Source organism: Nymphaea colorata, chromosome 2 (genome assembly GCF_008831285.2).
Source record: "Nymphaea colorata isolate Beijing-Zhang1983 chromosome 2, ASM883128v2, whole genome shotgun sequence".
Lineage (NCBI taxonomy): Eukaryota > Viridiplantae > Streptophyta > Magnoliopsida > Nymphaeales > Nymphaeaceae > Nymphaea > Nymphaea colorata.
The window spans coordinates 9,960,376-9,986,859 of record NC_045139.1 but is presented as its reverse complement, the minus strand read 5'-3'; the positions used below and the strand labels follow the sequence as shown (position 1 = coordinate 9,986,859).

The following is a 26,484-nucleotide window of genomic DNA, read 5'->3' as shown; positions in this document are numbered from 1 at the left end:
TTTGGAAGATGTACGATAAGGTTTCACCAAATACTCAAGGAAAGTCATCATAATTTTTATATTTGCCAGTCTACAGATTCTACGACGGTAGCACCACAAACACAAAGTACGATCCATGTTACGTCTAACACAAAAATTTCTTAGCGTTTGGTTAATTTGATCTCGTTCCGAAAATTTAAAGGGCGTTGCATTGCCATCTGAAATTCCTTAGGATTTGACATCTATAAGATCAAACCTTTTTAGATCAGTTTTTTTTTTTTTTTTCCTGACAGAAAGAATAAAATGAAAATTTCAAGTGTGGATCTTTAAGTCCAACCTAAGATGAAGTGAAGATTTTTATCACATCACCTAAAGCATGACACAGATCCACCGATATAACAAGAGAACCGTAAAAGATTTACAAGGAAGCATAGGAATGTATCGACCTAAATTGCCCAAGCGTAAACTTTAGTGAATAAGAACTTTGAATTGTCAGCCTACATATAAAAGCGTAGAGATACCTCAGCAAGACATTTCTGCAATAAGTTGTTTCGGTTTTCAAAATTCTAATGTTCAGGAAGAAAATTTTTGATAAAATCAAAAGGCCTACTTGGCTTCCACCCGCCAAATTCAATGTCATATCCTAGCACAGCCCAGAATGATGGAGGATAGAGGCAGTGCAGCAACGAAAGCCTACTAATTTCATCTAAAGTACAGAAGCACAAGTGATGGCATTTAACCAATTTTCAGCACCACTATAACTCGTTATCGCTAGTCCCTTGGCTTGAGCCCTTCCCATTGACAGCAACAAGCTCAGTATCAAAAATCAAGGTAGCTCCACCTGAAAATACCAACCAGAAAGACTCAATATGGAAACAGCACCACGTGTAATGAACGAATGAACCATTCAAAGCACCGATGCATAAAGATGCGGCACAGTAATCTATACTGAATCAGCAATACATTGCAAATCGTCTGCCATTGCACAAATACCATAGTTTTAACCTTTTAGGTGAATGTATATTAATATATTCTGGTTTAAGAATCGGGATAAAGAAAACTGAAGCATAGTAATATCTTTTACTAAGACCAAGAGATATCCATCATCTTCTTTGGAAAACTTAACCAAAAAGAAGAAAGAGATATCGAGAATATAAATGTTCAGGAACTAAAAAGTATAGATTATTGCACTTACCAGGAATCTTAGGTGGCGATCCCTGAGCTCCATAACCAAGTTTGGAAGGTATTTTTAACTTTCTTTTCTCTCCCACACACATCCCAAGCAAACCCTGGTCCCATCCTGCAGCCAATCACAGATTATTTGTATAACAGTTGGTAGGAGATTGCTCATGAAAAGGAAAAAACAGAATCTGGCGAAATGCAAAAGACAAAGAGAGGCCTCAGAGATGAGACATGTTCCCAGAGACTTCCCCACCCAAATCAACCCCAGAATGCCCATAAAATGAATTCTAGAACTTTAGCAGCACTACCAAACAAAATTTAATTTATTACAAATCATCTAACAAATAGGGATTATCACAGACCTTTAATCACTTGACCGCTTCCAAGTTCAAACTCAATTGGATCACCTCTTTCATAGCTAGAATCAAATACACTTCCATCAGTAAGAGAACCCTGCAACACAAGACATTTTCACATTGAAGAGAAATAATCAATGGTACTCAAACTTAACCGCACAAGTGGTACACACATTAACCTCTATAATCCTTCCACGATAAAATTTAAGAAATCAAAAGCAGATGAGGAAGGATGCCCACCCAAACCATATTTGCCGATCAGTTTTTAAGAACAATCAAGACAAAACAAGCTTTGACGTTTCCACTCAATAGGAGATTAAAAGATGGAAAAGGCACAGCCATTAGACACCAACCTCAGACAAAGGATGAACGATGTTGGCATATAAAAGAGGGAGAGGAAATGTACAAATCAAGCAACCTCAATGTACATTATTTTAAGTGGCAATTTATTAAGAATCACACATAGAGGAAGAGTTATCACATAACTCCCATCAGTGTTAAAAAGGTTTATACTAGCCCCTCAACAGAACTAAAGCAGTGGAATTAAGAAGAAGGAACTTGATGTACACGAGACTCATGGAAGACAGTTTAACATAAGTTCAGGAAACAAAGTTTTCCATCCCGGGGGCATAAATCAAATGATATCATCCACAGAAACTATGAAGCATAAATCCAAGCACGGAAATTTACCAAAAGCACCTGTAATAACTTTTAGTGTACAAGAAGAAGGTCATAAGAAATAGATGCATTTACCCGATAATGGACTTTGATTTTGTCACCTTTGTGAGCCTGGATATCACAAGTCTCTGGCTTATGCTGCGATGAATGACACGGGAGAAAGATCATCAGCATGGTGAAAGTACAAGACTAGAAACTAGATAGGTAAACAGCAGGGCTAGACAAAGCAGAATGCCATATAGTTAATATTTTCACATTTTTGTTGCAACATTGAACAGGCAGTACGTTCTACAAACAATTTATTAGCTTCACATTTCAACAAATTCCATTCGCAAACCACCACCCGTTAACATATATCTTAGCAATTAAACGGTGTGTGTTTCACGACGACCAATTGTAGTAAGGAGGATTAGCATTACCACACCTTGAAGAGGAGACAACACCGATCACAGGCAGGCAGGCAACTCATTAACAAAACAAAGCCGGAATCAATCTCCAGCACAGACGTAAGTCTTTTCACGTTGTTTCATGACGACATGCATGATCAGAAAAGCAAAAACAACTAATCTCTACAAAACGAGTAATGCTTTGATCAAAGACGACTCCAGGTTTCACTCTTATCGCTTGTTTAGCTTGTGGAGTGAAGCAGCTTGAGATTCAACGAGTACCAAACAACCACCACTAAGGCGCTAACCGCAGACTGACAAAGAAGACAGCATTATGAACAACAACAGGAAAATTAAGAAATAGGCGTTTGAACTCGGTCTTCTCATAGGTTAGTTAGAACAAGCACAACACAAAGTCGAATTCAGAACAAAGAAAAGCAGAAATTATGAAAAAGAGAAGCGAAAGGTCGCTACCTTTACTCCGATCTGAAGTTCCGTCACATCACCAGATTTCTTAGCAACAACTGCACAGATCAAGACAATAAAAGGGAGGATAAAAACCAGACGAGAATGAACACCTTCCATACAAGAGGAACCGAACAGCATAGGATTTGTAATAGCTAAACATGATTTTCCAAGGAGATACAAGTTTAGGTTTTTTCATCATTTTCCAAGCGAGTAACCATTACATGGTTTCCATAATGCGAAATCGTATTAAAACAGCTTATCATGGGGGAAATCGGCGGAACCATTCTCAAATAAGAGGGAGAAAAACCAATGCCACGCGAAAGTTCCCCTGACTGGGATCACAGGGCATGAGAAAGTGGAGATCAGATCTCGTTTTCCGCAACAAAACCATGGCAGAGAAAGAAGAAAAGGAACGAAGTAATCAATGAATCAACTGAAGGTACCTGCAGTCAAGACGAGTGCCACTGTCAGAAGCGGGAGGAAGCTAGAGATCGCCATCTCCCTCTCTCCCTTTCTCATTCCCTCCGCTGGATTCGCAGCCCAACAAGGGGAAGAACTAAGAAGGCGAGGGGCGCCGGTCAACGGGTTCGGCCGTTCGGGTCCGATAATCTCTATCGTATCCGATCTCCGCCTCGCTCATACGGGCACGGGCCTATCAGGAGCCAGGAGAAGCAAGCAAACAACCTTTGTTGATAGAAACTCGTTGGATCATCGGAACATGACACAAGTCTGATGAAATCCCATTAGCATCTTCGATTTTGTGAATTCTCCTTCTTCCAACTGGAGAAGAGAGAGTCTTCCAAGATAATAATGAGGTTTACGAGCTAACTCTGTGTCTTCTCAAAGGAAGTTACAGAACAAACCTTCAAGCCCCTTAAAAATTGATAAGAACACTTACCATTCAATATCTAATAATAAGGCAGAGCAGAAAGGATACATTTAGTTAAGCACAAATAACCAGAACCAGAAAAGAATCTTGCTCTTCCATAGACTCCCCTTCGTTTGGACTTTTAAAAAGCATTCCATCTCAACGAAACCATCCTACAAAGGATTCCTTTCATCATCAAACCATCACTATGGAGATCCATTTAAAAGCGCCATTCCACAGAACAAATTGTTCTGAAATCTGAAATATGATATGAACCTTCCTTGTTATGAATCAAAATAATGTGATCCCTACCCACTTGCTTCATCATCTTCCCCTTCAAAAAGAAGTTTCTGATAACACATCAGACATCACATCACACCAGCAACATCCCAATTCTGCCAAAAAAAAATGTCAGGAAACTCACCTGGCGCTGGGGAGCTGTCCAAATTGGCTCTAAGTTGAAAGAGGTTAAAGAAATTCATCAAGGACTTTTAAGTTTTAAACTACTCTTTTCTGAAGTTGCATATTTCATGGCTTGTTCAAATACAGTGAAAAGTTTTTCATACACTACCAAATGTATTTCTTTCTCCTGTTTCCTGTTTGATGACCCATGACCGACAATAATGCCTCTCCCTTCACCGGTCGATCATTTGAAATTGCTCAAAACTGATCTACCAAGAGCAAAATTCAATGCCACCATAGATTACCACAACCCCATTGAACGTACAAACTACCCTAAGCTGGTGCAGGGCAGATATATTTCTCAGCAGCAAGCAATTAACCCTGGGATGTGCTAAGAGCAAATAATCTAATAAAATATTTCGAATTGCTCAAAAAATGGTACTTCAAGAGAACTAAAGTTTACAACAACCCCATTGAACAGTATATCTAAAGCTGGTCCAAGGCAGTTATTTATCTCAGTAACTATGATACTGACAAGATCAGACAACCTAACCTAATAAAACATGGTCGATTGAGAATTTACAGATCACTTTGGTGTTGCCATGCCTCCTTCATTCACGGATCCTAGTATTGCAAAGGGACTTCTTTTCCTTGAAACTGTTGAGGAACCTAAGGATTTAAAACCTAGTGACTCAGGAATTGATTCCAAGTGATTTGACTATGACTTGCCAGATCAACTCAGTCATATGGCCTGGTTTTTGTTAATTTCAATTTTTTTCTGATGTACAAAAGTGTTTTTTTATTAAATGAAGGTATAATTTAATCAAAATTATAAGGCTGGTATACTTGTACGTAACATGTAAAATAATGTATATGCATATATATGATACAAATTACAAATTTTAGTAATATATTTACTACAATTATAGTAATTAATATATGTGTGTGTGGGTACTACACTTAAACGAAATTTGATGTAACATATAGTCTTGGTATCATCCTTTACAAGTATGTTTTTGTAATTTGCAGATTAGATCATATCTATGTGACTAGGTCAGACGATTAAACCCGCCTCCGACTCTGTCAAAGCTCGGACTACTTGGCCTGGCCATCCGATGACTCAGCTGAGTCTTGATAGCACCTAGTTTTGCTGTTTTCTAGATCAGGTTGAGGAACAAGTCACCTAGCCAGCCAAGTTAACTCATTTGACTGGGCTCGGGTTACACGTTGCATGGAATCTTGGAATGCCCTTAAATAAACTGCATGGTGAACAAAATTATTTGACGAATATTGCCACGAGATTCCCAAGCTAAGCAAATTCGAACAAAGCCCTTCTGCATGCGTTCATTTTTCTTTCTCCAAGACTCCAAGTTATGTGGGATGAGTAGACTTAGTACTGAATCTACGAACGGACCACTACTCTATGTAAGCAAACCATAGTGAACAAACTCTTGAACTCGGATTGGCTGACGATTGATAATACAAGCAGACTCGGGTGACTCGCAACTTGGATCTGCGAGTTCGCCAACTATGAGCAATGACAGAGTTTCAAAATTAGTTTCCGGGCTAGGATACGACAGAGAACTTGAGAAGTCAAATGCCCATATCTTCAGTCCTGTCTCTTTTAATAATCATTGCCAAAGGATCCTTCGTGAGAAAGCTTAGATAGGAGTAACTCATCCAGAATCAATGGTTGCTACTGAACCAGATGAAAAGGTGGTTTGTTGTGTGGAAATCTAGATATGGGTGATGAATCTACAATCAAAGCCTGCTAAAGAACCAAATGGAAAGGTGAAGTTCCACACTCAATCCCAAACCAGCAGAATGGGCTTCTGTTCACAACGTATTCTAAGAAGGTTGATGCTTCAAATTTTATCGGATGTCTCTTAGGAGACAAAGCTTGTTGATCATTGATGTAAAAATGAAATGGTGGTTACACTGATTGTTTATCATCACCGACAAAAATATAGTACCAGTAATGCTGCAGTCTTCACTAACGGTATTTTTTGCATCGTCGAAACATGCAGGATAGAATAAGCAAAGCTCTTAACTGGCACTGCTTTCTTGGCGCTAATAGCTTCATTGAGGATTCATTACAATGCAAGTTCATTTCATCAATCTACAGACATTCCTTATGCGAGGGCAATGGCATTGAACATACTTTCTAGCGCATTCTTGGCATTACAGTTCCTTTCACTGCTTTACCCTGCGGCATCACCTTGTCTTGCGTACATGCACTCCTTCCATTTGAGTTGAATAAAATGAAGAAGCACCACGCACCCTTCGTGCGTGTAGGCCGAATAGTCTAAACCACGTTAAACTGTCTGTCTAGCACTATCCTCTCATGCATTAACATGCCACGAACTTGAAACAAACATAACACAAAAACGTTGGAGTTTCACAATCTCCCCCACCAAGTCTAACAAACATTACAGACAACATTCTGAAGGCCTACTATACTCTCAACATACACAATTTTCTACAGACTTTATTACTAGTATCACTGCCTTTCATCAGGATGTCCAAAGCTTGCTAAAAACATACCAACACCTCCCTCAAAGATAAAAATGCACAAGACAGAGAGAGAGAGAGAGAGAGCATCTTTACTTGACACTAATTGATAGATGAGCAACATACATACATCCAAGAATGTAGTCCCCTGTTCTTCCGCTTGTCTTTCTTATTGCCAAACAGCTTTGGCGGGGAAATGATACCTGTACTAGCAGTAATTGTTGCTGAAGAGTCTAGCTTGAATTTTGATGAACGAACTTTGTCAGATTCCAATTCAGGAGCCTTTGTTTCTGCTTTCGTCTTCATCACCAATGTGCCTTCTGATTTAACATCGTCTTTTGCTGTTGCTTTAAGATCTTCAACTTTAGTTCCTCCTTTCTCTGTGTTTTCTACAAGAAGATTTTTTAAAGGGGTGCGGGCTCTCTTTGAATTTACAGCTTTTGTGATACTCTCTTCATTTTTCTTCCTTGCTCCAGAGTCATTTACTACTGAGGGCAGAGAAGGAAACCAAGCAGCTTCAGTGGCAGGAGATGTTGGTTTCTGAACAGCATATTCTGGTTTCATTTCAGGAGGTTTTAGCTTTGCACCATGATCTCCAGCCACCTCAACTAGGGTCATGAAAGAAGGTGGCTCAAACATGTCGGCACCATCACTGTTCTGATGTGCCTCAGAGACCACGTTGGTTTTCAAATTATCGCTACTAGGAGCTTCCTCTGCTACCAGGTTTCCACTGTTCTGATGTGCCTCAGAGACCACGTTGATTTTCAAACTAACACTACTATCAGCTTTCTCTGCTACCTGGTTTCCAGCTTCTGCTTTGACAACAACCGGTGGTAAAACCACATTCCCAGTAGGGAAATTGTCTCCACCTGTGATACCATTCAATGATCAATTTGTAGTAAACATTATAACAGTCAAAATAATTACTCATTAACTGTGAAAACAGCGATCACATACTTGACAGTTGGCAGGGTAATTAAGCCTGCCCTTAGATCAAATGTTTTTTTTAGCATATATCAAACATAGGAAGGCTAGTGAAATATATAAAAGAAAATTATAAAAATGCCTTATTATAAGAATAAAATAGAAGAAAAGTTCAGTCCCCAGACAATTCAAAAGAACTTTTTAACACACGTTGTAAATGGAATATGCTTGGTCTGGACAACCTATGACAGTGACAATTAGCAAGAACTTTCTAGGTGTTAAAGAACCCACAAGACAGCCACATAGAAGCCTGCGTACAAGATAAAGATAAGATCCTCTTAGTTTGTGCAAGACACACATAGAGAATCCACCTGCAAAATTCTGACTAGCAATACCATGGATCTAACAGAACAAGGGCATGTTTGGAAAAAGCTTTGCCAACTAGATATGCTTGGAGGGATAGCCTCCAATCAGGAAATAGCTAAAAACGTCTAATATTTGCAATCATGGGCATACTTCACCATTTATGAGTCCTTGGATCGGATTAGAAACTGGCATTCGAAACAGAGCTTCCTACTGAGGAGGAATGGTTTCTGAAAAATATCCCCTTGATTCCTTGAACAATACAATATCCAGGGGATGTTGGACCAAGAATCATGCAGGTTTAATGGAGAATGAAAAGGTCAATAAATCAACCTATAGGCATGCCAGCATCTTGATGCATACGCAGCCATGAGTTTCTGCCATATTGTCTAAAATCAATAGACATGCAAAAACCATAAAACATTACACGGAACATCAATGCAGTGAGGCCCTAAATCAAATACGAGAAAGGCAAACAAAATCTGGCACTTCTTTAAGCAACAAATTCAGTCTGGCAGTAATTTTGGGTGTGTTTGTGCCCAATAAATTATGTATATATATATATATAGGACCAGGAAACTATATTACCTTCTACATTGTCCGTTTGGCAAATCGGAGCATGAGTACCATTGACTCCAGACGCTGAAGTTTCAACATATGACTTGGAGGTAGTGACACCATCCTCACTTTGTAGATCCTTAATTTTGGTACCATCAGAAGAGGCCAATTCAACCATTTCTGGTCTCGGTTCTTTCAAACTACTGTCCTCAAGGGGACTAACAAAGCATGGCCCAGAAGATTTTGTAAGATATGCTGAAGATGATTTTTCATCATCAGAGATGTGCAATGCTATCTCATTAACTTTTATATTGTTCTGTGATTCATCTAGATGGTTCTGATTTGATCCTATTTTTTTATGAACCTTCTTCTGACACTGAGGATCTGATGGTAGCTGATCTTCCTTAAGTTCCCTTTCAACAGGAGCAAGCACCATACTGGAATCGTCAACATGCTTGTTTGGGCTTCCTTTGAAGTCCTTGAACTGCTCATCCAGCTCCTTACAAACTACTATAGTTTTTTCATATGAACTGCTGGAGTTTGCGTCTCCAGCTGGGATTGCACTCTCTCTCCTTTCAATAGCCTTTGCATCATCAGTGATAGGCAGAATTTTTTGTTCCTCAACTGGAAAACCATCAGCAGCGTCTGAATGAATCAGTTCCCTTATGCTGTCTTTTGTGGCACTATCTTCAAGGGGATTGGCAGAGCTTGCGTTACAAGCTTCTGTAAGGTGTTCATGAGAAGATTTTTCCTCCTCAGCGACATGCATTGCCATATCAGAACCTGTTGAGTCAATCAGAAATTCATGATCGCTTTGATTTGGTTGCAATTCCAAATGAAGTTTCTCTTGAATGTGAGGAACAAAAGGTGTTTTCTCTTCCTCATGTTCCCTTTTTGCAGGAGCATATACCATGCTGGAAACAACAACATGCTTTTCCATGCTTCTTTTTAAATCCAAAATCTGATCACCCCGCTCTCCATAAGCTAGCAGTATATTTTCCTCTGCATAGCAGGCTTTTTCATCTTCAGATGGGATGACATCCCTTATCTCAGTAACCTCATCATCAGTCACTGCAGGTGGCATGTCACGTTCCATTGGAGCCACAGGGATCACAAGCTCAACAACTGATTCTACTATTTGTGTGACATTTTCTGGAGCCACAGTTGGGAAGCTGCCGAGGCCACCTGAGTGAACCGCATTATCATTGCAGACCGATTCAGAATCAACAATTCCACATTTATCTTCTGATAAGGTAGGTGGTGGTGGCCTTTCTCTGTGCCCTGCACACGCATTGCTATGATCTGAGATCGTTTCATCATAAATGATAACAGCATTATACATAGAGCTCGCATATTCAAGGGAATTACCATTGCCTTCTTGCACATTAGAAGAGATTCTTATGTTTAAATCCTGTTCTCTGTCTAACACCCCTAGAGCTTTGGTGTCTTGTGTAGGTGCAAAGCCCTCCTTGTCTGTTACAGAACTGGAGACAATATGTGGTCTATTCGAGTAAGCAACACCAACTTCACTATTGTCAGCTATATCTGTCAATGCCTCGATAACAGGAGGTCCCAAAGGAGGTTCTTGATTTATAAGATCTGGATCTTCATGACCACCGGAAGAATCCTTCAAAAAGGTTCCAGGATTTATGGATGTAAGAGGTGCCAGTTCCACATGTGGCCCACTTTCACCCACATTTTCTTGACAAGCAATATAAAGTTTGGAATCATCTCGAGTTGTTTTTTCTGATTCCACGTTAATTGTATGAACTGAAGGAACTACTACTTTCACTAAGTTGGGATCCTCATAAACATCAGAAATTATGTTAGTGTCATGTCCTGGAGACCAAGCTTCGGGAGCTGTGGAAATTGGTACATCTTCATCGTTGCTTTTTTTATGATCACAGGTTTTAGCTCCATGTTGCTGACAGTTTCCAGCTACAGCTTTCCTTATGTCTGCGTCAATCAGCACACTTCTGTCTGTAACTTGACTATTTAGGGAGAAAGCATTGAGTTCACCAGTTATGACTGTCCCAGATCCTGAAGTTTCATTAAGCGAAGGTTCCTCTGGGGATATCTGCATCACTGGAGCAACATCTTGAGTTTCTCTCTCAGAGCAGATTTTAGCGCCTGGTGCATCTGAAGGGACAACACTAACCTTTAAAGGGTCATCAATTTCAGTGGACGCCTCCAGACAACTGGGCATCACAACTTTCTCATAACGGTAGCCTAAGAAACCTCTACTCTCATTTGTTCCTTCCCAATACTTATGAGACATATCAATCTCAATTTCACTTTCTGCATGTCCTTTATCATGCTCACAAATTTTAGCCATTGTATTCTTTGGAGGCCCATTCTCAGTCTCCATATCTGCAGCACCAGGCAATGATGAAGTTGAGCTGCTCGTGCATTTGGGTTCCACTAAATCTGTTGTCAGACATGCTGAAAGATCCGATGATGACATTGACACCTCTGGCAGCTCCACTTCTGTTCCCAAAAGGTGATCGCTCTGTTGCTGTGTAACGTGGCCTTCACCCTTATGGTTCAGAATACTAACTGCAGATGGAGGCACAGTTATCTCTGATTAGTTCACTAACTACCTTCACGCTCCCAAATGTAATGGGAAAGTCAAATTTACCATTCTGGTGAAAAGAGGCTATTCAAAACATGCTGAAGGCAGGTATTTTATGAGAATTTTTACAGAAACTATTTATGAGGGTATATCCAACAATATAAACCATGAACATTTTTACTCTCAACATGGAATTAGTAGCAAGCATGAATATCATCATCGATCGATGCCTTGAATTATTCAAGCAAGAAAATCCTTCATCATTGATTAATAGAGGTTCATTTACCTCCCCCTCTCGACATAACTTAAAAGAACCTAAAAAACGTTTACAGGTTGATACTTGTGTAACTAACCATTAAAGAACAGAATGCAAAACACATGTTAGCAGAAGGTTCAGAACCCAAACAAAGCTAGCAGTAAGGTTGCTCAGTAAATCATATTGAATTCTGTAAAATCTTGCCAGTTTTCCTGAACGAAAACTATCAAATATCATGGAGAGCCTCTGTGCATCTCATGCTCCTGAAGATGATGACAATTCTAAAGTGTCAATTTCATTTGCAACATCATCAAGATTCATGACATTTTTTAATCCCTTTCATGGTTATAAGTTTTTATACTTTTAAACATCATATGGAATACACTTCTATGAAAATTTAACTTATCTTGATATCTCCTTTCTCTCTAGTAGCAGTCACTTGGCACTTTTTCTCAGATACATACAACTCAGTGAGCATTACCAGAAAATATGTTAACACCTTCCAGCATGAGGTATTTGTAATAGTAAAACAGAGTTTTCAGTTATCGGCTATGAGTCGAGAGTTGTTGTGGGATAAATAAAAGTTTAATAAGTTTCAGTTAATACACGAGCTTAATTGGATAAGGGGAATAGTTTGAATACTTAGAGAATGATATCAAAAGATTATAAGTCACCGTGCTGGGATACCTGAAGCATCACCACCGATAGTGTCGGAAGCTTCTTTGATGGGTGAGTCCTGTTCAAGGATGCAAGCTAAACCATCTTTCCTCAGACCGACAATATGCTGCACATGGCTATGGACCGGTTTCCCCATTAAACCAACAGAGTCTTCATGTCTCTCGGCCTTTAAAGATTCAGTTGAATCAATTTGCAAACTAGAAACTTCAATGGAATCAAACCCAGCGGGCGATTTTGGTCCCATTAGGCCTTCAGTACCTCTATCACGGTTATCCGTTTTAAATGCTACAGATTCATGATCATGAAATAGAGATCCTGATAAGGACCTGTTCACAGAACCAGGATGATCATTGCGACCGACTTGAACCACTTCATTGTTGGGACTTTGTGAAGCCTCCGAGAAATCTGTAACTGCATCTGCAAATTCTTCTTCTTCAACTCTGTTTGATATTTCATGAACTTCTGTTATTACACTTTTCTCCGCCACTTGATCTTGTGTTCCATTGCTTTTAGCTGCATCTACCACCGGTTTGGCTACGTAAATTTTAAAAGGAAACGAACTTCTGTGAGCAATTAAACCTGGATTCCAATTTTTAATTGTAAACGGAGAAGCAGAAAATTTACCAGGGAAACTATGCTCTTCTTCATGTAAATCATCGTCGGAATCTGGTGAACTCGAGCGCTCTCGCGGCGATACAATAACATTACCAAGCTTTCCACAGTGTTTCTTATGGTTCCGCCGGTGTTTGGCGCTCGGATGTGGGTTCGGATACGTCCAACCACATTTGTGACATACCCAAACTCCATGACTGTTGCTTTCTGAACACAAATTGACCCCAGAGCAAAACCACTCTTTAGCACATATGTCGACCAAAATTTATAGCTTGAAACTGGAAGGGGTAAGGAAGAAAACAATAAAACTGCCACCATTGTCCCAGAAAGAGAAGAAGAAAAAATCAGAGAACCACCACCGGTTATTTTATGAGGGAACCAATTTTCAAATAATATTACAAGCCATGACCCACCTCTTGATTCCCATGATTTGGTTCTTAAGGCAATGAAGAACTCAAAGAAGAGCTCCTTTTTCAGAAAGGATGCCGAAAAGGCAATCTCCAAAAGGCGCTAAATTTTTCATTACACAGAGGTCAGGAACTAAGACCAGAGGCAGTAGAAAGATAAATAAGATAAGAAGGGAAGCACATGCCTGACGCAAAATAAATAAGAGAAGAAGGGGAAGCACATGCCTGATGCAGTCTTCTGTTTGTCTTCCAGCATTTGCACCACCAAGAATCAGAAACACCACCAAGCTCAAAAAACGTCCCTCTCTCTCTGGAGAACAGTTAAAAGAACAGGAAAAAAAAAACAGAGAACTGTCACGCGCAAAAGTGGACAAGGACACTCAACTTGTTCCTCGTCTCTGCTCCAAAGACCTGCCACCGGACCTGTATCCGGTGGAAGCTAGTAATAGCCAAACCGTAGGTTAAACTAATGAAGAACACAGAAAGATTCGAGACTCCAGAGTTTCAAGTAACGAGAGAGAGAGAAATAGAGATGAGATTAAGCAGAAAAAGAAAGAAGGATGAGACAAGGACAAAATTGGGACGAGGAACGAGGCTCTGAAGTAATGACAAGACGAGCTCTCTGTGCAGAGACAGTGAGAAAGTAAGAGAAAAATCTTACCGGGAACTACTAACAAGTCAGCGTCCGGCTGCTGCCTGCACGCTGCTGCTGCCGTTCCTCTGCTTCTCTCCTCTTCCTCCTCCTTCCTTGCAACTTACTGCTGCTGTAATAATATGACCAGCACGCTCATGTGTAATTCTGCACATGTGGACCCCACATCCTTGACTAACGTCTCCCCCTCTCTCTCTTCTTCCTCTCCGAGCTTCTCTCTCATAAATTGACAGGTATAATATAATGGCCTGGTATTACGGGCATTCGAATGGAAAATCTTGAAATAAAAATTCCGGATAATACCACCAGAGGGCCTCAACGAATCTGAAGTTTTTTTTTTTAATATATGGATCACAAGTCAGAGTGGAGAAAAGTTTAGACGGAAAAATACCGGAATCCGAGATCTCGTGGAAATTAAAAAAAGAAGAAAAAATTTTCGTTTGATGCACAAAATTATGTCTAATAATGCCTTTGAAGTGTCATGAGGCTTCAAAGAGTTTAACTTAAATTCATGGTAATCACAAGCTCGTGTTTGGGCAGTTGTAAGAATAAAAAAGTGGTTGGTTCAACATATATTTTTGAAAGACTTGAATTCTACCTGATCCACATGTTTACTTTCTGATTTGTGTTGTTTCAACGTCGTGTTAGGTCAATATTAAGTAACATTAACTCACTTCTTACTCACTCTCTCTCACTCTCTCTCTCTCTCTCTCTCTCTCTCTCTCCGCAACGAGAGATCTTACTGTTAAATGTATATTCTCTGAAAGCCACTCGACCAGCTAACATCTCACCCACATAACATTTTTTTTCATCTCTTTGTTTTAGCATCCTTGGTAATCCTAGCCGAGACACATGGTAGGTGTGAATTTATTTTTACTGACATCTTTATATATATATATATATATGTTAAGTGCCCCAAATATAAAGGAGTGCCCCTCTAACCCAGTAGTAACAAAAGATCCTTCGATCTGCTAACTATAATTTGCTGTTGCAACATTGGATATTCAAAAGATGCCAAGCCTCTCTTTTTTTCCTGTACTTGGAGTTCAAAGTAAGTCTGGGCATTGGGCCGGCTCTGCTCGACTCAATAAGGAGTCAAGCTCGGGTTGACCCAATACCCAAAACCTAAGTCCGAGCTCGGCCCGACACTTAAAACTCGAGCCTAGCATGGGCTTGGCACGATTAAATTAAAAACATATATTTTTTAATATAAAATAATATATAAATATAATTAATTATAATTATATATGAAAATCAATAAAATGTATATTAAAAAATTTTTACCGAGTCAAACCAAACCAGGCTTAATCTGGTCCACCCGAGCTTATATCGGGCCTGCCTGGTGCCTTTTTTTGAAGCCCGAGTTGGACTGGGTACCAGAAACGATGCCTTTTTTTGGAGCCCGAGTTGGAATGGGTAGCGGGTACCCAACATGATGCCCAGCCTTAATTCAAAGCTGCTTAGACACTCTTGTTATTGTTAGGTGGTAAGCTAAAATTTTGCTTACCCAAAACTAGAAAAATAATGAACCTTCTTACGGAGCTCCACTTTTTTTGTTACTAACGTGAAGTAAAGAAGCGGGCCTTGGATTCCATAAAAGTGGTAGCTATCGACGTCAAAACAATTGTTTGTTAAATAGGTTTGCATATGTTCATCATGCAATATGTAGTGATAATGAGACTCTCTATCCATGTTTGATGATACCCTTTTCTAGAGTCCCACTTGATTATTAACTCCCCAACAACAAACATGTTGGAATCTCTTCATGGTCGATGCTTTAGTTTTTAAGTAATGAATTTGCTACTAAAGTCTTCATGCAGCTTCATAATACATAACTATTAAGTCAAGCTCAAACGTAGGTCCACACTCGTTTGTCCCATGAGCCTAGGTCCCGCAAAAACATACTTAGTACCGGAGAAGCGGGCCGATTCTTATGTAAAATCTCCGTTTAATTTAGTAAGAATTGGACCCCTAAGCTGAAACATTTAAGTTCATAATATGCTCCTTAGGGGCGGTTTGGCATTAGGAAAAATGTGCAAATGTTTGAAGAATCCGCCATAAAATTAGATTAGATTCATATATTCTTGTCATGAATGTACTTAATTTTGAATACACAATGCTCATAATACACGTTGTTCCTAATGCCAAACAACCCCTTTAATGAATCCGGATTCGGACATCACTAGCTATTACCAAATAGCGATTACTGTATCAACTGTTTCAGATTTGGCTTCAATTGACACGGACTGTCGGTTCGGGTTTGGTTGTAAAAAGTGGTACATAAATCATATGAGAACTCCTAAACGTAATGATATTTAGATGTCCAAGAAAAATCAAATATTTATTGGATTCAGGAAGGAAGACTTTATATGATATAAATGTGAATAGCTCAATCGCTCGAATTGGATTTTGGATCGAACATATGATTGTATCGGAACCATAGACATCTTCCGTAAACGAGTCGAACGTGAATCTTATGAGTCCTTTGGTTAGCTTGGCTCCCATATGAACTTGCTTTTACATAAAAAGATTATTATTGCTATGCATGTGCACAGGTTTCTATATATCTTCATTCCCTTTAGATCTGAGGTCACATTTATGGCAAAGCAGGGAAATGGACCACATAACCAATGTGGGTCCAGATCCAGAGAGCCACCATGTCAGGTAACTTCTGAGAAAGTTGGACGGTGACATTCGTTTTCGCCATTTTCCCGCAGGTCGGGGACATCTGAGCTCTTCCAGTAGTGTACTGTCAGCCGTGATGAGGAAGGCAAAAGAAGGAAAAAAAAAAAAAGTAATAATGCTGAGTCAAGTAACTTAATATTTCAAAAGATTTTTTCTTGCAAGAAATAAGATTAGTGAAATAAAATAAGTTAAAAACATAGATAATGTGATGAAATTAAGGCATTCATAATGACCTTGAGTATATGTATTTGTCATTCCGATGTTTATTTTAATATATTTTGAATTACATAAATTGTTTCAATTGACTTTTACTCAAAATATTTTAAAATAAGCACTGAATTGTATGTTGGTACACTTTTGAATGCTAAAATTAGTTCAAATGCAATTTGTATTGACCTGACTTAGAATTGACTTGACTGCCTCCTCAAAGACACAGCATAGTATACGACACGAATATAAATCCCTTCATAATTTTCCAAATTCTTCAATGAAGCAAAGTTCCATTTGGTAACATGAATGCTATGTTCTTTGGAACACGATTCTCTCTTGGCTGGGCAAGTGTTTGTTCCGTGTTTGTAGGTTACATTCAAGATTAATTTGATAAGCCCTGTTGCACAAAGTCATTCTACTCTTCCATGGTGTGGCCTGCACAGCTCTCAAGTTCAAGAATGGATACCCAATCTCAAAAGGTGGCAAATTAGTCACATGGATGCGGTTACAGGTTAGAATATAGGTCCAGAGATGTTGGTACCAATACCAGCACAACAACTTTAGAAAATGTGGGTTATGACTGTGTATTATATGCAAAATACTAAGCAAAGTTCAAAATGAAAGCAATACTAAAATAAACAAAAAAATTGTATATGTTAATGCATCAGTAACTCGCAAAATTATAATGAAAACAGGGCTATAACAACGAGCTGATCAAGTAAAAGTAAGTAACTTACTGAAGCGCATATATGACTTAGATGAAATCCTATGAAAAAAAAGGTTGGTACTTTTCCAAAGCAGATTTTCTAGAAATGCTGTGCAACTACTTGGAAATGCCATGTTGTAATCTCTAACTGTGCATGGCAGTTCCTAATTAATCAGGGCAGAACCAGGATTTTGTTCAAGGACGGACTGACAGTCCAACCTTTGAATCTGGGTATGGCCAACTGAATTTAAATAAAAAAAATACATGGTGCAATTAAAAAATTTTATTTTTTTCAATGTAATTTTTTTTTTCATTGGTCGGGGTAGGGCCATGGCCTAGGCGCCCCCCCCCTCCCTCCGCCCCTGTAATCAATAAGTCTCTACATGCATCTTCACAACGCTCCTCTGATTAAAGTAGAATCATGTCATTCTAAAATTCTATACAATTTATTATATAAGCATTTAGTTGTTCAAGGAAGACAAAATGTCTCCGATAGTTGCGACTAGAACAATGAGTCAAGCGTGTGCGTCACTTTACATACGGAAATTCCTCAGTCTCTCCGCCTTTTTTTTTCTTGTTCCAAGTGGGAAACCAACTCGTTCAGACCACATCACATTCGTGCAGTCAATTGCATACATCAGGAGCGCACCAAATTTCCCTCTTCAGTTTCACCAAACAGTCTGGGCAATGCGTTCCTCCCCATCTTCATTTATGTTGTAAAGTAAAGGTGACTCCTCAACTTCAGCAAGTCGGCATAAATATCGGCCGATATTGAAAACTTGTAACCGGATAGACGCAGCGTTTTAAATATCGGCCGATTTAAATCGTGTTCTTAAAGTTTTTCTGAAATTTTGTAATTACATAAAATATTTTCACTTTTATTTTTGAAAAATGGACAGCTTCAAGCAAGTGGGAAAAGTTGTGTTCAGAAGAGAAGAAAAATAGGAGAAAAGGAGCCTGCCATTTGCTGTACGTGGTAGTTAAAAAATAGTGTCAGCTCTGTCAGGTCTGAGATTGGCACCGACAACTGGTTCCATATCCAGAATCGTATATGTATATATATATATATCATGCCTGCGAGTTCTTAACTACCCTGACACTCTGAATCCTTTTTATTTCATCAGATAAAATTCTCACAGTGCTCTTCTCACATGAATGGATTGTTTAAGATCTAAACGTTTGTAGAAGTGTTTTGACAGCAGTAACAAATTTGTTTAAGTATGATGAATTTGCGTTAAAAATTTTGAGCATATTTATGAGCAGAGTTTCATGAATGCTCCAATTTTAAGGACAGAATTGTTAGACTTGTTACTGAAGCCAATCAGCTTAAGGATGTGTTTGAGATGTATTAAGGCTGATTTGAAGTCCCTTTTGTGTGGATCTCACGTAGTAAACAAACAGCACTCGATTTCAAATCTACCCAAAAAAAAAAAAAAGAGGTTGTAACCTGTACCTTTAACCCTCGTTCTTATCACAAAGCTTCATCCTGAGTATGTAATTTCACTGAAAATAACCATTTTTTGGTAGTGTAACAACCAAATAAATGACACATGATAATCATACATTATCCCCTTTCTCTCCAAATTCTCATCGGTAGGATTTTTGGAAGATCATGTTAACTTTCTGGCACTTAATTGCAAGACGATTCGGGGGCCGCCCGGGCCATGGCCCGGGTGAGCGCAGGAATTTTTTTTTTTACATTGAAAAAATCAAATTTTTTTAGTTTGACCCGACCGGTCGCTCCTCGTTGCTCCTTTTGGCCCGGCCCGCGAATCGTCTTGGCCCGACCCTAGAAAAAATCCTGGTTCCGCCCCTGCTTACAGGAAAAATGCACGCTTTCAAATAGGAAAAGGATTCTCCAGATTTAATGCAGCCAGAAAATCATTCATAAATAGATTGTCCTTTTGAACCAAATGAAGTCCATGAAGGGAGGGAACCCCACCGCCTAAGTGAAGTCGAAACCTCCTTTCTTTTACCTTTTTTTGGGGTGTGAGTGAACTTATTGTTATTCCCTTCAACTCTACTTAGATATCCCCATTTAAGTAGTAAAATGAGGACTCACTAAAGAAGAAAATGATCACTAGAAGAAAATGATCACCTTGGATGCTTGGAAAATGACAAGTCCTTCACTCACAGCGTATCCTGTATAAGAAAAATGACATGTTATGTAATTGATGATGCAGGTCAACATCAAGTTCTAAAATTTTCCAGACTACTGCAGTGCCACCTGCTACAATGTCATAACTGGCATCGAATACAATACCCAAAAAGATTCATGATGATATATATATGTTGTATAGTTCTAAAGTAATTTGTCTTTTGGATGTTGGATGTTTGTCATAATGAACACTGTAACGCAGATATCACGGTGTATAGTTATTTGGATTTTGCTGGAACGAAACACTATATCAGTTCCATTCGCTAAAGCAAATGAGTCGTGAAAGCAGCTTGTGTTTGTTTCTATGGTAGCGGGTTTCTTCCTCGCATGTTCTTTTGCCTTGAATTACACTCCATCGGCTTCTTTGGCTTTTCTCTCGTTGCTAGTCATTATTATTTCAGAATAATTTTCTGAAAGAAAAGTTCTCATCATTTTTAGCTCGTGTTTGCAACTCAGAATCGATGTCACCCCATTTTGTTGGATAAACAAGGGAAAAAGAAATCTCTAGAACCTCTGCTATATGCCTTGGTAGGTCTGTTCAAGGCCTCCGAGCTAGATCTGGATTCGAGTACCTGGGGAGTGTTTGATTGTAGGTGAAGCTTATCCAAGAAAAGTTTTTTAAGGAATGGAGAAAGTCAGGATTTTTAGGGTAGGAGTAGGCGGTTCAGGTAATGGACTTGTGGCTATTTCTAGGCTCAGTACTGCAAAGCTTTGTGAAACATTACAAAGTGAAAAACAAAAAGTGTGTCTTGCACAAAGCAAAACAAGTAAGCTAAGACTTTATGCTTTGCGAGTGCTTTGTGGGCTTTGCAAGTAGTAAAAGCACTCACAAAACGAAAAAAAATCATGAGCGACCAGAAATAACTAAAAGAAGGCAAGAGCATAGTGAAGCCAGGGGACCAAGCTAAAGCTAAGTCACACCAAAACTAATGAAGCACACGACTCACTAGGGTGCGACTTGACATGGCACCCGACTCAGTTTGACTGAGTTGGGTGCCACCCACTATTGTTTTTTCCTTTTTCCTTTTTTTTTTCTCTTTATCTTTTTCCTCATCTTTTTTGCCCTTTTTGTTTTTATTCCTTCATTTTATTTAATAAAACTTTGAAATTTGTATGAGATAAAAGGTACTCTTGATACTAACGATATAGACAAATAAAATGAGAATATATATATATATATATATATTCTACCCTAGCCGCACCTAACATGTGACATAGGGACCAAGCCCCTCATTGGTTGATTTCTTGATAGTGTTTGAATGACACTCTAAAAACAGATTTTTGGAGGCAAAACAGTCTTTTACTTCCAAAACAATTTTTTTTGGAACCAAAATCAGAGTTTGTTAAAAGTCCATTTTGAGAAAACCTTGTTTTTAAGAGGAATTGAATAATCTTGGTTTCTCTCAAGTTAATTGTTCACAATAAAATTTATTCAATTTAAGCTAAGGATGAGCATAGGACTGGACACCCTTTCCTGGTTCTTGGCCCGACTCGGGCTTAGGCTTGAATTCAAGAAGCTGAGCTTCGGGCCGCCTAACCCGACTCAGCTCAATATTTTACTTTTTCTTATTACTGTAATATATATATATATATATATATTATGATTAATTATATTTATAAATTATTTTATATAAAAATATATATAGTTTTTATTTTAACTAGGCCCAGCCGAGGTGGACGGCACCTGTGCCTAGGTTTTGGGTAGTTGGGGTGGGGGCCAAGCCATAGTCATGGGCTGCGCCCAGCCCGAGACAAATTCTGGCCTTAATTTAAGCGTGCCGTCCAAATGCACCAACCAATTAAAACAAAATTGATTAAAACCTCGTTTTTTTCACAAAACCAAATTTTTCAAGGCAACTCTTTATGAGGGTGTCGTCCAAAAGACACGCCCACCTACATGAGAAAGTCATTGAGAAATGAACTTTGGTTTCTCTGTTTCAATCCAAGATGACAAGAAAAAGCTAATCTGCGAGGATAAGTATGAACATTTCTACGGTTAAAATGGAACCAACATCTAAATAAGCACCACTTTTTCTTGCCACTCATGCCGTGTGCCGAGAAAGTGGGTTTCCTTTGAGGTGAAGCAACAGCGAGTCTTCTTCTTTAGTCGCTCTCCAACTTTCTGGCTGACCAGCCTTGCATGAAGAAGATGTAACTGATGTATTCAAAAGCTTCCACGGATTCCTTGTCCTTCTCAACTCGATTGAAACTATCATCTGTGATTTGGGCATTGACTGGGGTCCTGGATATCATCACAAGATTTTAACTAAAGAAGACACTCAAGGGAAAAAAAATGAAGAATTCTGGTTCAACAATTTGCAAATAAGGTTGAACTAAGCTAGCTAGGAGGAATATTTACATATATATCAACTACATATACTTTGGACACTAGAATTTTTTTCTGGCTATTGGTGTGTATTTAGACACCGATTTCAGATTTGGAAGTAGCAACTCCTGGAACTCCAAGACAATTACTGGAATTGAAGACTCAGTCATATGTGTTGGCAACTTTAATGCTGTGGGCAACAAGCAGGATAAAACAAGAGCATCTCCCGCTTAGGCAGCCAGCCATACGTTCTCTAATTTCATCAATTGCTATAATCTGATAGAAATTTATAACTCCACAGCATCCTATACTTGGAGCAGCAACAGGTTGGGTGAGGGGAATATTATGAGCAGGTTCGGTCATTGCATGGTCTTGGCTTTGTGGATTGAACACATGTTTGATTTGAATGAGTTTCTTATCCTTCCTCAAAATTGTTCGAATCATAATCCATTTTTGCGTAGCTCTAGGAAGAGCCAAAGTTGGTCACATGGTAAGGCTTGTTTCAGGTTCTATAATTATTGGTTAGAGGAGCAATGCTGGCAAGAGAAGTTGATGGCTCTCCTTTGATTCGCATATTCAAAAAACTAGAAAGGACCAAAGATAAAATCGGTGGATGAGCCAACAAGTTCTCCCAAGGGTTTCGCGCAAACAGATTGAGGATTGTCGTAGTCAACTCTTGGAATATCAGATTGAGGTAGAAAGGGGATGCCATATTGCTTTAATGAAAAGAATTGCAAGGAAATTCTTGGGAAACTTTTAAACATGGAAGAGTCTTTTTGGCGTCAAAAATCTCAACTAAAGTGGCTAAAAGGTGGAGATGCCAATACTAAATTCTTCCATGAATCAATGAAAAGTAGAAGGAGAATTCAGATAGCTGTGGTTATAGTCAATGATCAGAAAATAGACAGTGAGAAAGACATTATGGAAACATTCATGCATTGCTTTCAAGATTTCTTACAGAAAGGAAGTGAAACAGGGATTCTAAATCCAGACATGATCAACGACACTGTAGTAAGTGCGAACAAAATGAGAGTCTCATGGCGCCCATATGGGATGAAGAGATCAAGTGGGCAGTCTTATAAGCAGACAAAGATTCAGTGCTTAGGCCAGATGGATTTCCAAATAAGCTTTTCCAAAAAAAACTAGATGATCTCCATTTTCTTTCGAGATTTCTTTGCTAAAGGTAAACTAGTTAACAGAGCTAATAAAAAACTTCTAGCTTTGATTCCAAAAATTATAGGTGAAACTGCTATTTCAAAATTTGAGGCCTATATCTCTTTGCAATAGCACCAAGTTCCTGAGTTGTATCATGGTAGAAAGAACGAGACCTATACTTTGCCGGATCATTACTAGTAACCAAAGTGTGTCCCTTCCTAAGCGTTGCATCCAAGATTGCATCCTTTTAGGCCAGGAAGTTGTTCACTCCATCGGTACTAGGAAAAACAAGTCTCTATGCCTTAACATTGATTTGAGCAAAGCACATGCCAAAGTCTCTTGGGCATTCTTGGAGAACTTGTTGGGACAACTGAGGTTTGAGGAAGGTTGAATTCAAAGGATTATGATCCTTGTGTTTTCAGTATCCATGACAATCATATTAAACGGTAAGGAGGGTGACTGGTTCCAGCTGCAAAGGGAGTCCCTTCTCATCTTATTTATTTTTTATAGTTGCAGAGATATTTGGTAGAAGTTTCAAAGAAGCTATAGGCTCGCGCAAGATTAAGCTTATGTGCCTTAGGATTCATAGAAAAAGCATAGACTCTCTTCTTTATGCCAATGACTTAATGCTGTTCATTGACTATAATCAAAGAATGATGATTAACACCAACAAGCTAATTGAAGTCTTTGAAGAACAACAACAAGAGTGTGATTGTTGGATTCAATACCACAAACGTAGACAATGTTGAGGCAAAGAGGTTGTTTGGTTGGAAGTCGGGAGAGCTCTCTCTAAAATATTTGGGATTGTCTCTCCAAAATAAACGTCTACTTCACAGTCAATGGTCTGGCCTTCTCATGAGAATTGGGCAGAGACTTAGCCTATGGAAACAAAAATTACTCTCCTTTGCAGGTAGACTCTGCTTGATAAAAGTGCTGTCCACCATCCCACAGTATTGAAGTCTGGTCTTCCACCTCCCATCCAAATTCATGTTTAAAGTTGATAGCTTATGTGCTCCTTTCCTATGGGGTGATGACAAACCATGCGCAGAGCACACTTAATCAAATGGGCGAAGACTTGTCTCCCTATTAAAGAGGGCCGTACTGGCATCAAGAAAATACATGAAGTAAATCAAGCTTGTCTAGCTTTTCTACCTTGTTGTGCTATCAATTTTAACAATATCTAGGTCAACTATGTCAAGGAGAAATACATAAGAAAACATAGTATGTGGAGTAATTCTACTTTCTCTCAGTGTTTTTTGTATGGAAATCAATCTGACAGAATGGATGACCATAAGTAATGAGGTTTCTTGGCAAGTGCATAATGGAAAATTAGCTAAAGTCTGGTACGACAGATGAAATGGTGCCCCTTTAGTGGAGGACATAAGTGTTTCTAACCCACTAAATGAAAACCTAAACAAAGAAACTACGGTGGAGTAGGTGGTGCATCAAGAGGACAGAACTATGATTAGCCTTTTGAGTTTTGAGTAGCCTCCGACTTGATGCTAGAGGGCTGACCTTAGATAGGGGCCTAGCCTGATAAGTTGATCTGGGCCGGTATGTAAATTGCTGAAATTCAGAGAAAGATGATTTAGGAGCACATCAGAAGAAAAGAGCCTGAAGAGCAATGGAGGAGCAACCTTTGGGTGAAACATGGGATTCGCAGAGCAGTTTGGACAGTATACATTGAGTGTGAAGGTTGGCTGATGACAGGTTCTAGGCTGAAGCACTTTGGGATCTAGTTAGCGTCTTAGTGTGAATTCTATCATAAAGCTATGGAAAATGAAAATCACTTATTCTTCAAATGTCTATTTACTCAACACTTTCGGAGTTTGATAGCAGAGAATTTCAATCAGCCTCCTCCCAAAGCTAACAATGTTAAACAAGGCCTCAAGTCCTGAGATGGTGGTGTAGGTGCAAACTGAAGGGGGAAATGTGGGCAGTTTTGTGGAAGCTTACTTACTATTTGGTCATCTGGTTTGTATGGCGCATTAGAAATGAAAGAAAGCACGCAGCTGAGGAGATGAGATATGGTAGCTCCAAAGGGCGGTGGCAGCTTTGCAAGGAGCAGTACCAAAAAATTGATCTAAATTGGTTGAGCAGAAATACAGTAGAAGAATGGATTCACCTTGGCTTTTTCCCAGCAAAGTGGCATTTCTGAGATAGTATACTTCATAATGTCAACATTGTTTCTTGGACTGACGGTCGAAAGAGGATCTTTACTGGGTTGGTGAAGAGGAAAACTTGGAAATTCATCTATGGAGTCTGCTGCTTGTTTTCTGAGAACTGGGTTCTTATCCTGTATTCGAGTAAGATTGAGGCAGGTCAAGATAAAATTGTGTTAGGCCCAATAGGCGCTGGAAAAATTGGATGAGCAGAATGGTGGAGGGAGTAATACCTGCGGCAGATCGTTTTATGCACATCAAAATGGAAGCTGATCAAGTTAAACTAACAAATACTCGACCTGCAGTGGAAAGCTGTCACAAGGTTTTGTGCTGCTCTGGTGATTCTGGTTTTTAAAGAAGGAAGGGTAGGGGATGAAGACTGGGACCCAAGCCGTCTCATGTACTGGAAATGATGGTATCCTTAGAGAGTGAAAATTTTTTTGTTGTAATTAATCATTTTTTTGCAATAAAAGTTGAAGGCCTGCTCCCCCCTTCCTTTTGTGTTAATTACTTGTAGATGGAAAGTAAAAACTGAAGTACAAAACCATGCGGGGTAAACTTGCCCAATTAAATAACGACCTGATTTTGATAAGATTACAATGATAATCTTCCCAACAAATAATTAAATCTAAATCTAAGATGCTTTCCTTTTTTTCAAATTTAAATAAAAAATGATGTGATGCAGATCCAAATGAATCTGGTGGGCCTCCGTGAGCTATATGGTAGGCTTGAGCTATCTGGTGTTGCAGAGTCTTATAGTATGTATTGCTTAAGAAACTTGATTGTGAAGATAAAAAAGGTAAAACATATGAAGGATTAGATGTTGGACGGGCACAAGGCAGCCGTTCTTGAATGTAAGAAACTCAAATCCAGTCAGAGAACCAAGCATTAATTAATTCGATGCTCCTGGCACGAACCGAAACAGTAACGCGTGTAAGGCTCGATGCTGTTCAAACACGCGGGGCCTATGAAAGACAACGTATCCTGTGATTTATGCACGTAAACTGCCGCGATGCAATCAGCAAAGGCATCAAGGGCATTTTGAATATCCATTATTTTCATGCACACGAAGAAGATATTTGTAAACAAAAATGCTTGAACAAGCAACCACTCAGTTCACTCCATAGAGACACGACTTCCAATTCAAGTTTGGTTACTTCATTATAACCCTATTCTTTCGATAGGCTTGAAATGTATAATCCTCCAGTCAGTCTCCAGTATCTCGAGTTG

At 39.1% G+C, this 26,484-nt stretch overlaps 2 protein-coding genes and 1 long non-coding RNA gene across 5 annotated transcripts; all 3 read right to left on the bottom strand.

Annotated features, from left to right (window-relative positions):
* Positions 1 to 418: 418 nt before the first annotated feature.
* LOC116246679 (peptidyl-prolyl cis-trans isomerase FKBP15-1-like) lies at positions 419 to 3,902 on the bottom strand. Its single transcript, XM_031618495.2, has 6 exons — positions 3,493 to 3,902; positions 3,056 to 3,105; positions 2,271 to 2,333; positions 1,524 to 1,614; positions 1,175 to 1,279; positions 419 to 820 (listed from the first exon to the last, which is right to left on the bottom strand). The coding sequence occupies exons 1-6, from the start codon at positions 3,566 to 3,568 to the stop codon at positions 735 to 737; spliced, it is 471 nt and encodes a 156-aa protein (XP_031474355.1). The 5' UTR covers positions 3,569 to 3,902; the 3' UTR covers positions 419 to 734.
* A 2,746-nt stretch (positions 3,903 to 6,648) lies between these two features.
* On the bottom strand, positions 6,649 to 14,020 carry LOC116247674 (uncharacterized). Of its 3 annotated transcripts, XM_050075966.1 has the most exons (7): positions 13,862 to 14,019; positions 13,422 to 13,510; positions 12,806 to 12,996; positions 12,191 to 12,715; positions 10,044 to 11,231; positions 8,706 to 9,956; positions 6,649 to 7,699 (listed from the first exon to the last, which is right to left on the bottom strand). In XM_050075966.1, exons 2-7 carry the CDS (start codon positions 13,454 to 13,456, stop codon positions 6,933 to 6,935), a joined length of 3,957 nt encoding a protein of 1,318 aa, XP_049931923.1. In that variant the 5' UTR covers positions 13,457 to 13,510; positions 13,862 to 14,019; the 3' UTR covers positions 6,649 to 6,932. The 3 variants fall into 3 exon arrangements, with proteins under 3 accessions (XP_049931923.1, XP_049931922.1, XP_049931921.1); XM_050075965.1 differs by having other exon boundaries at positions 8,706 to 11,231; positions 12,191 to 12,694; positions 13,862 to 14,020; XM_050075964.1 differs by having other exon boundaries at positions 8,706 to 11,231.
* Positions 14,021 to 21,552: 7,532 nt separating this feature from the next.
* Positions 21,553 to 25,607, bottom strand: LOC116246948 (uncharacterized). Its single transcript, XR_004170765.2, has 3 exons — positions 25,488 to 25,607; positions 25,218 to 25,388; positions 21,553 to 21,853 (listed from the first exon to the last, which is right to left on the bottom strand). It is a non-coding gene; the product is annotated as an uncharacterized LOC116246948 (long non-coding RNA).
* Positions 25,608 to 26,484: the final 877 nt, after the last annotated feature.

Coding starts and splice junctions, on each gene's coding strand:
- LOC116246679 (XM_031618495.2), bottom strand. CDS start 3,568: ATGAGAAAGGGAGAGAGGGAGATGGCGATCTCTAGCTTCCTCCCGCTT. Junction 2,334..3,055: donor AACTTCAGATCGGAGTAAAG/GTAGCGACCTTT, acceptor CATTCATCGCAG/CATAAGCCAGAGACTTGTGA. Junction 821..1,174: donor ATCGCCACCTAAGATTCCTG/GTAAGTGCAATA, acceptor TGGTATTTTCAG/GTGGAGCTACCTTGATTTTT.
- LOC116247674 (XM_050075964.1), bottom strand. CDS start 13,456: ATGCTGGAAGACAAACAGAAGACTGCATCAGGCAT. Junction 11,232..12,190: donor TATCGGTGGTGATGCTTCAG/GTATCCCAGCAC, acceptor CTCCATCTGCAG/TTAGTATTCTGAACCATAAG. Junction 7,700..8,705: donor CCAAACGGACAATGTAGAAG/GTAATATAGTTT, acceptor ATGGTATCACAG/GTGGAGACAATTTCCCTACT.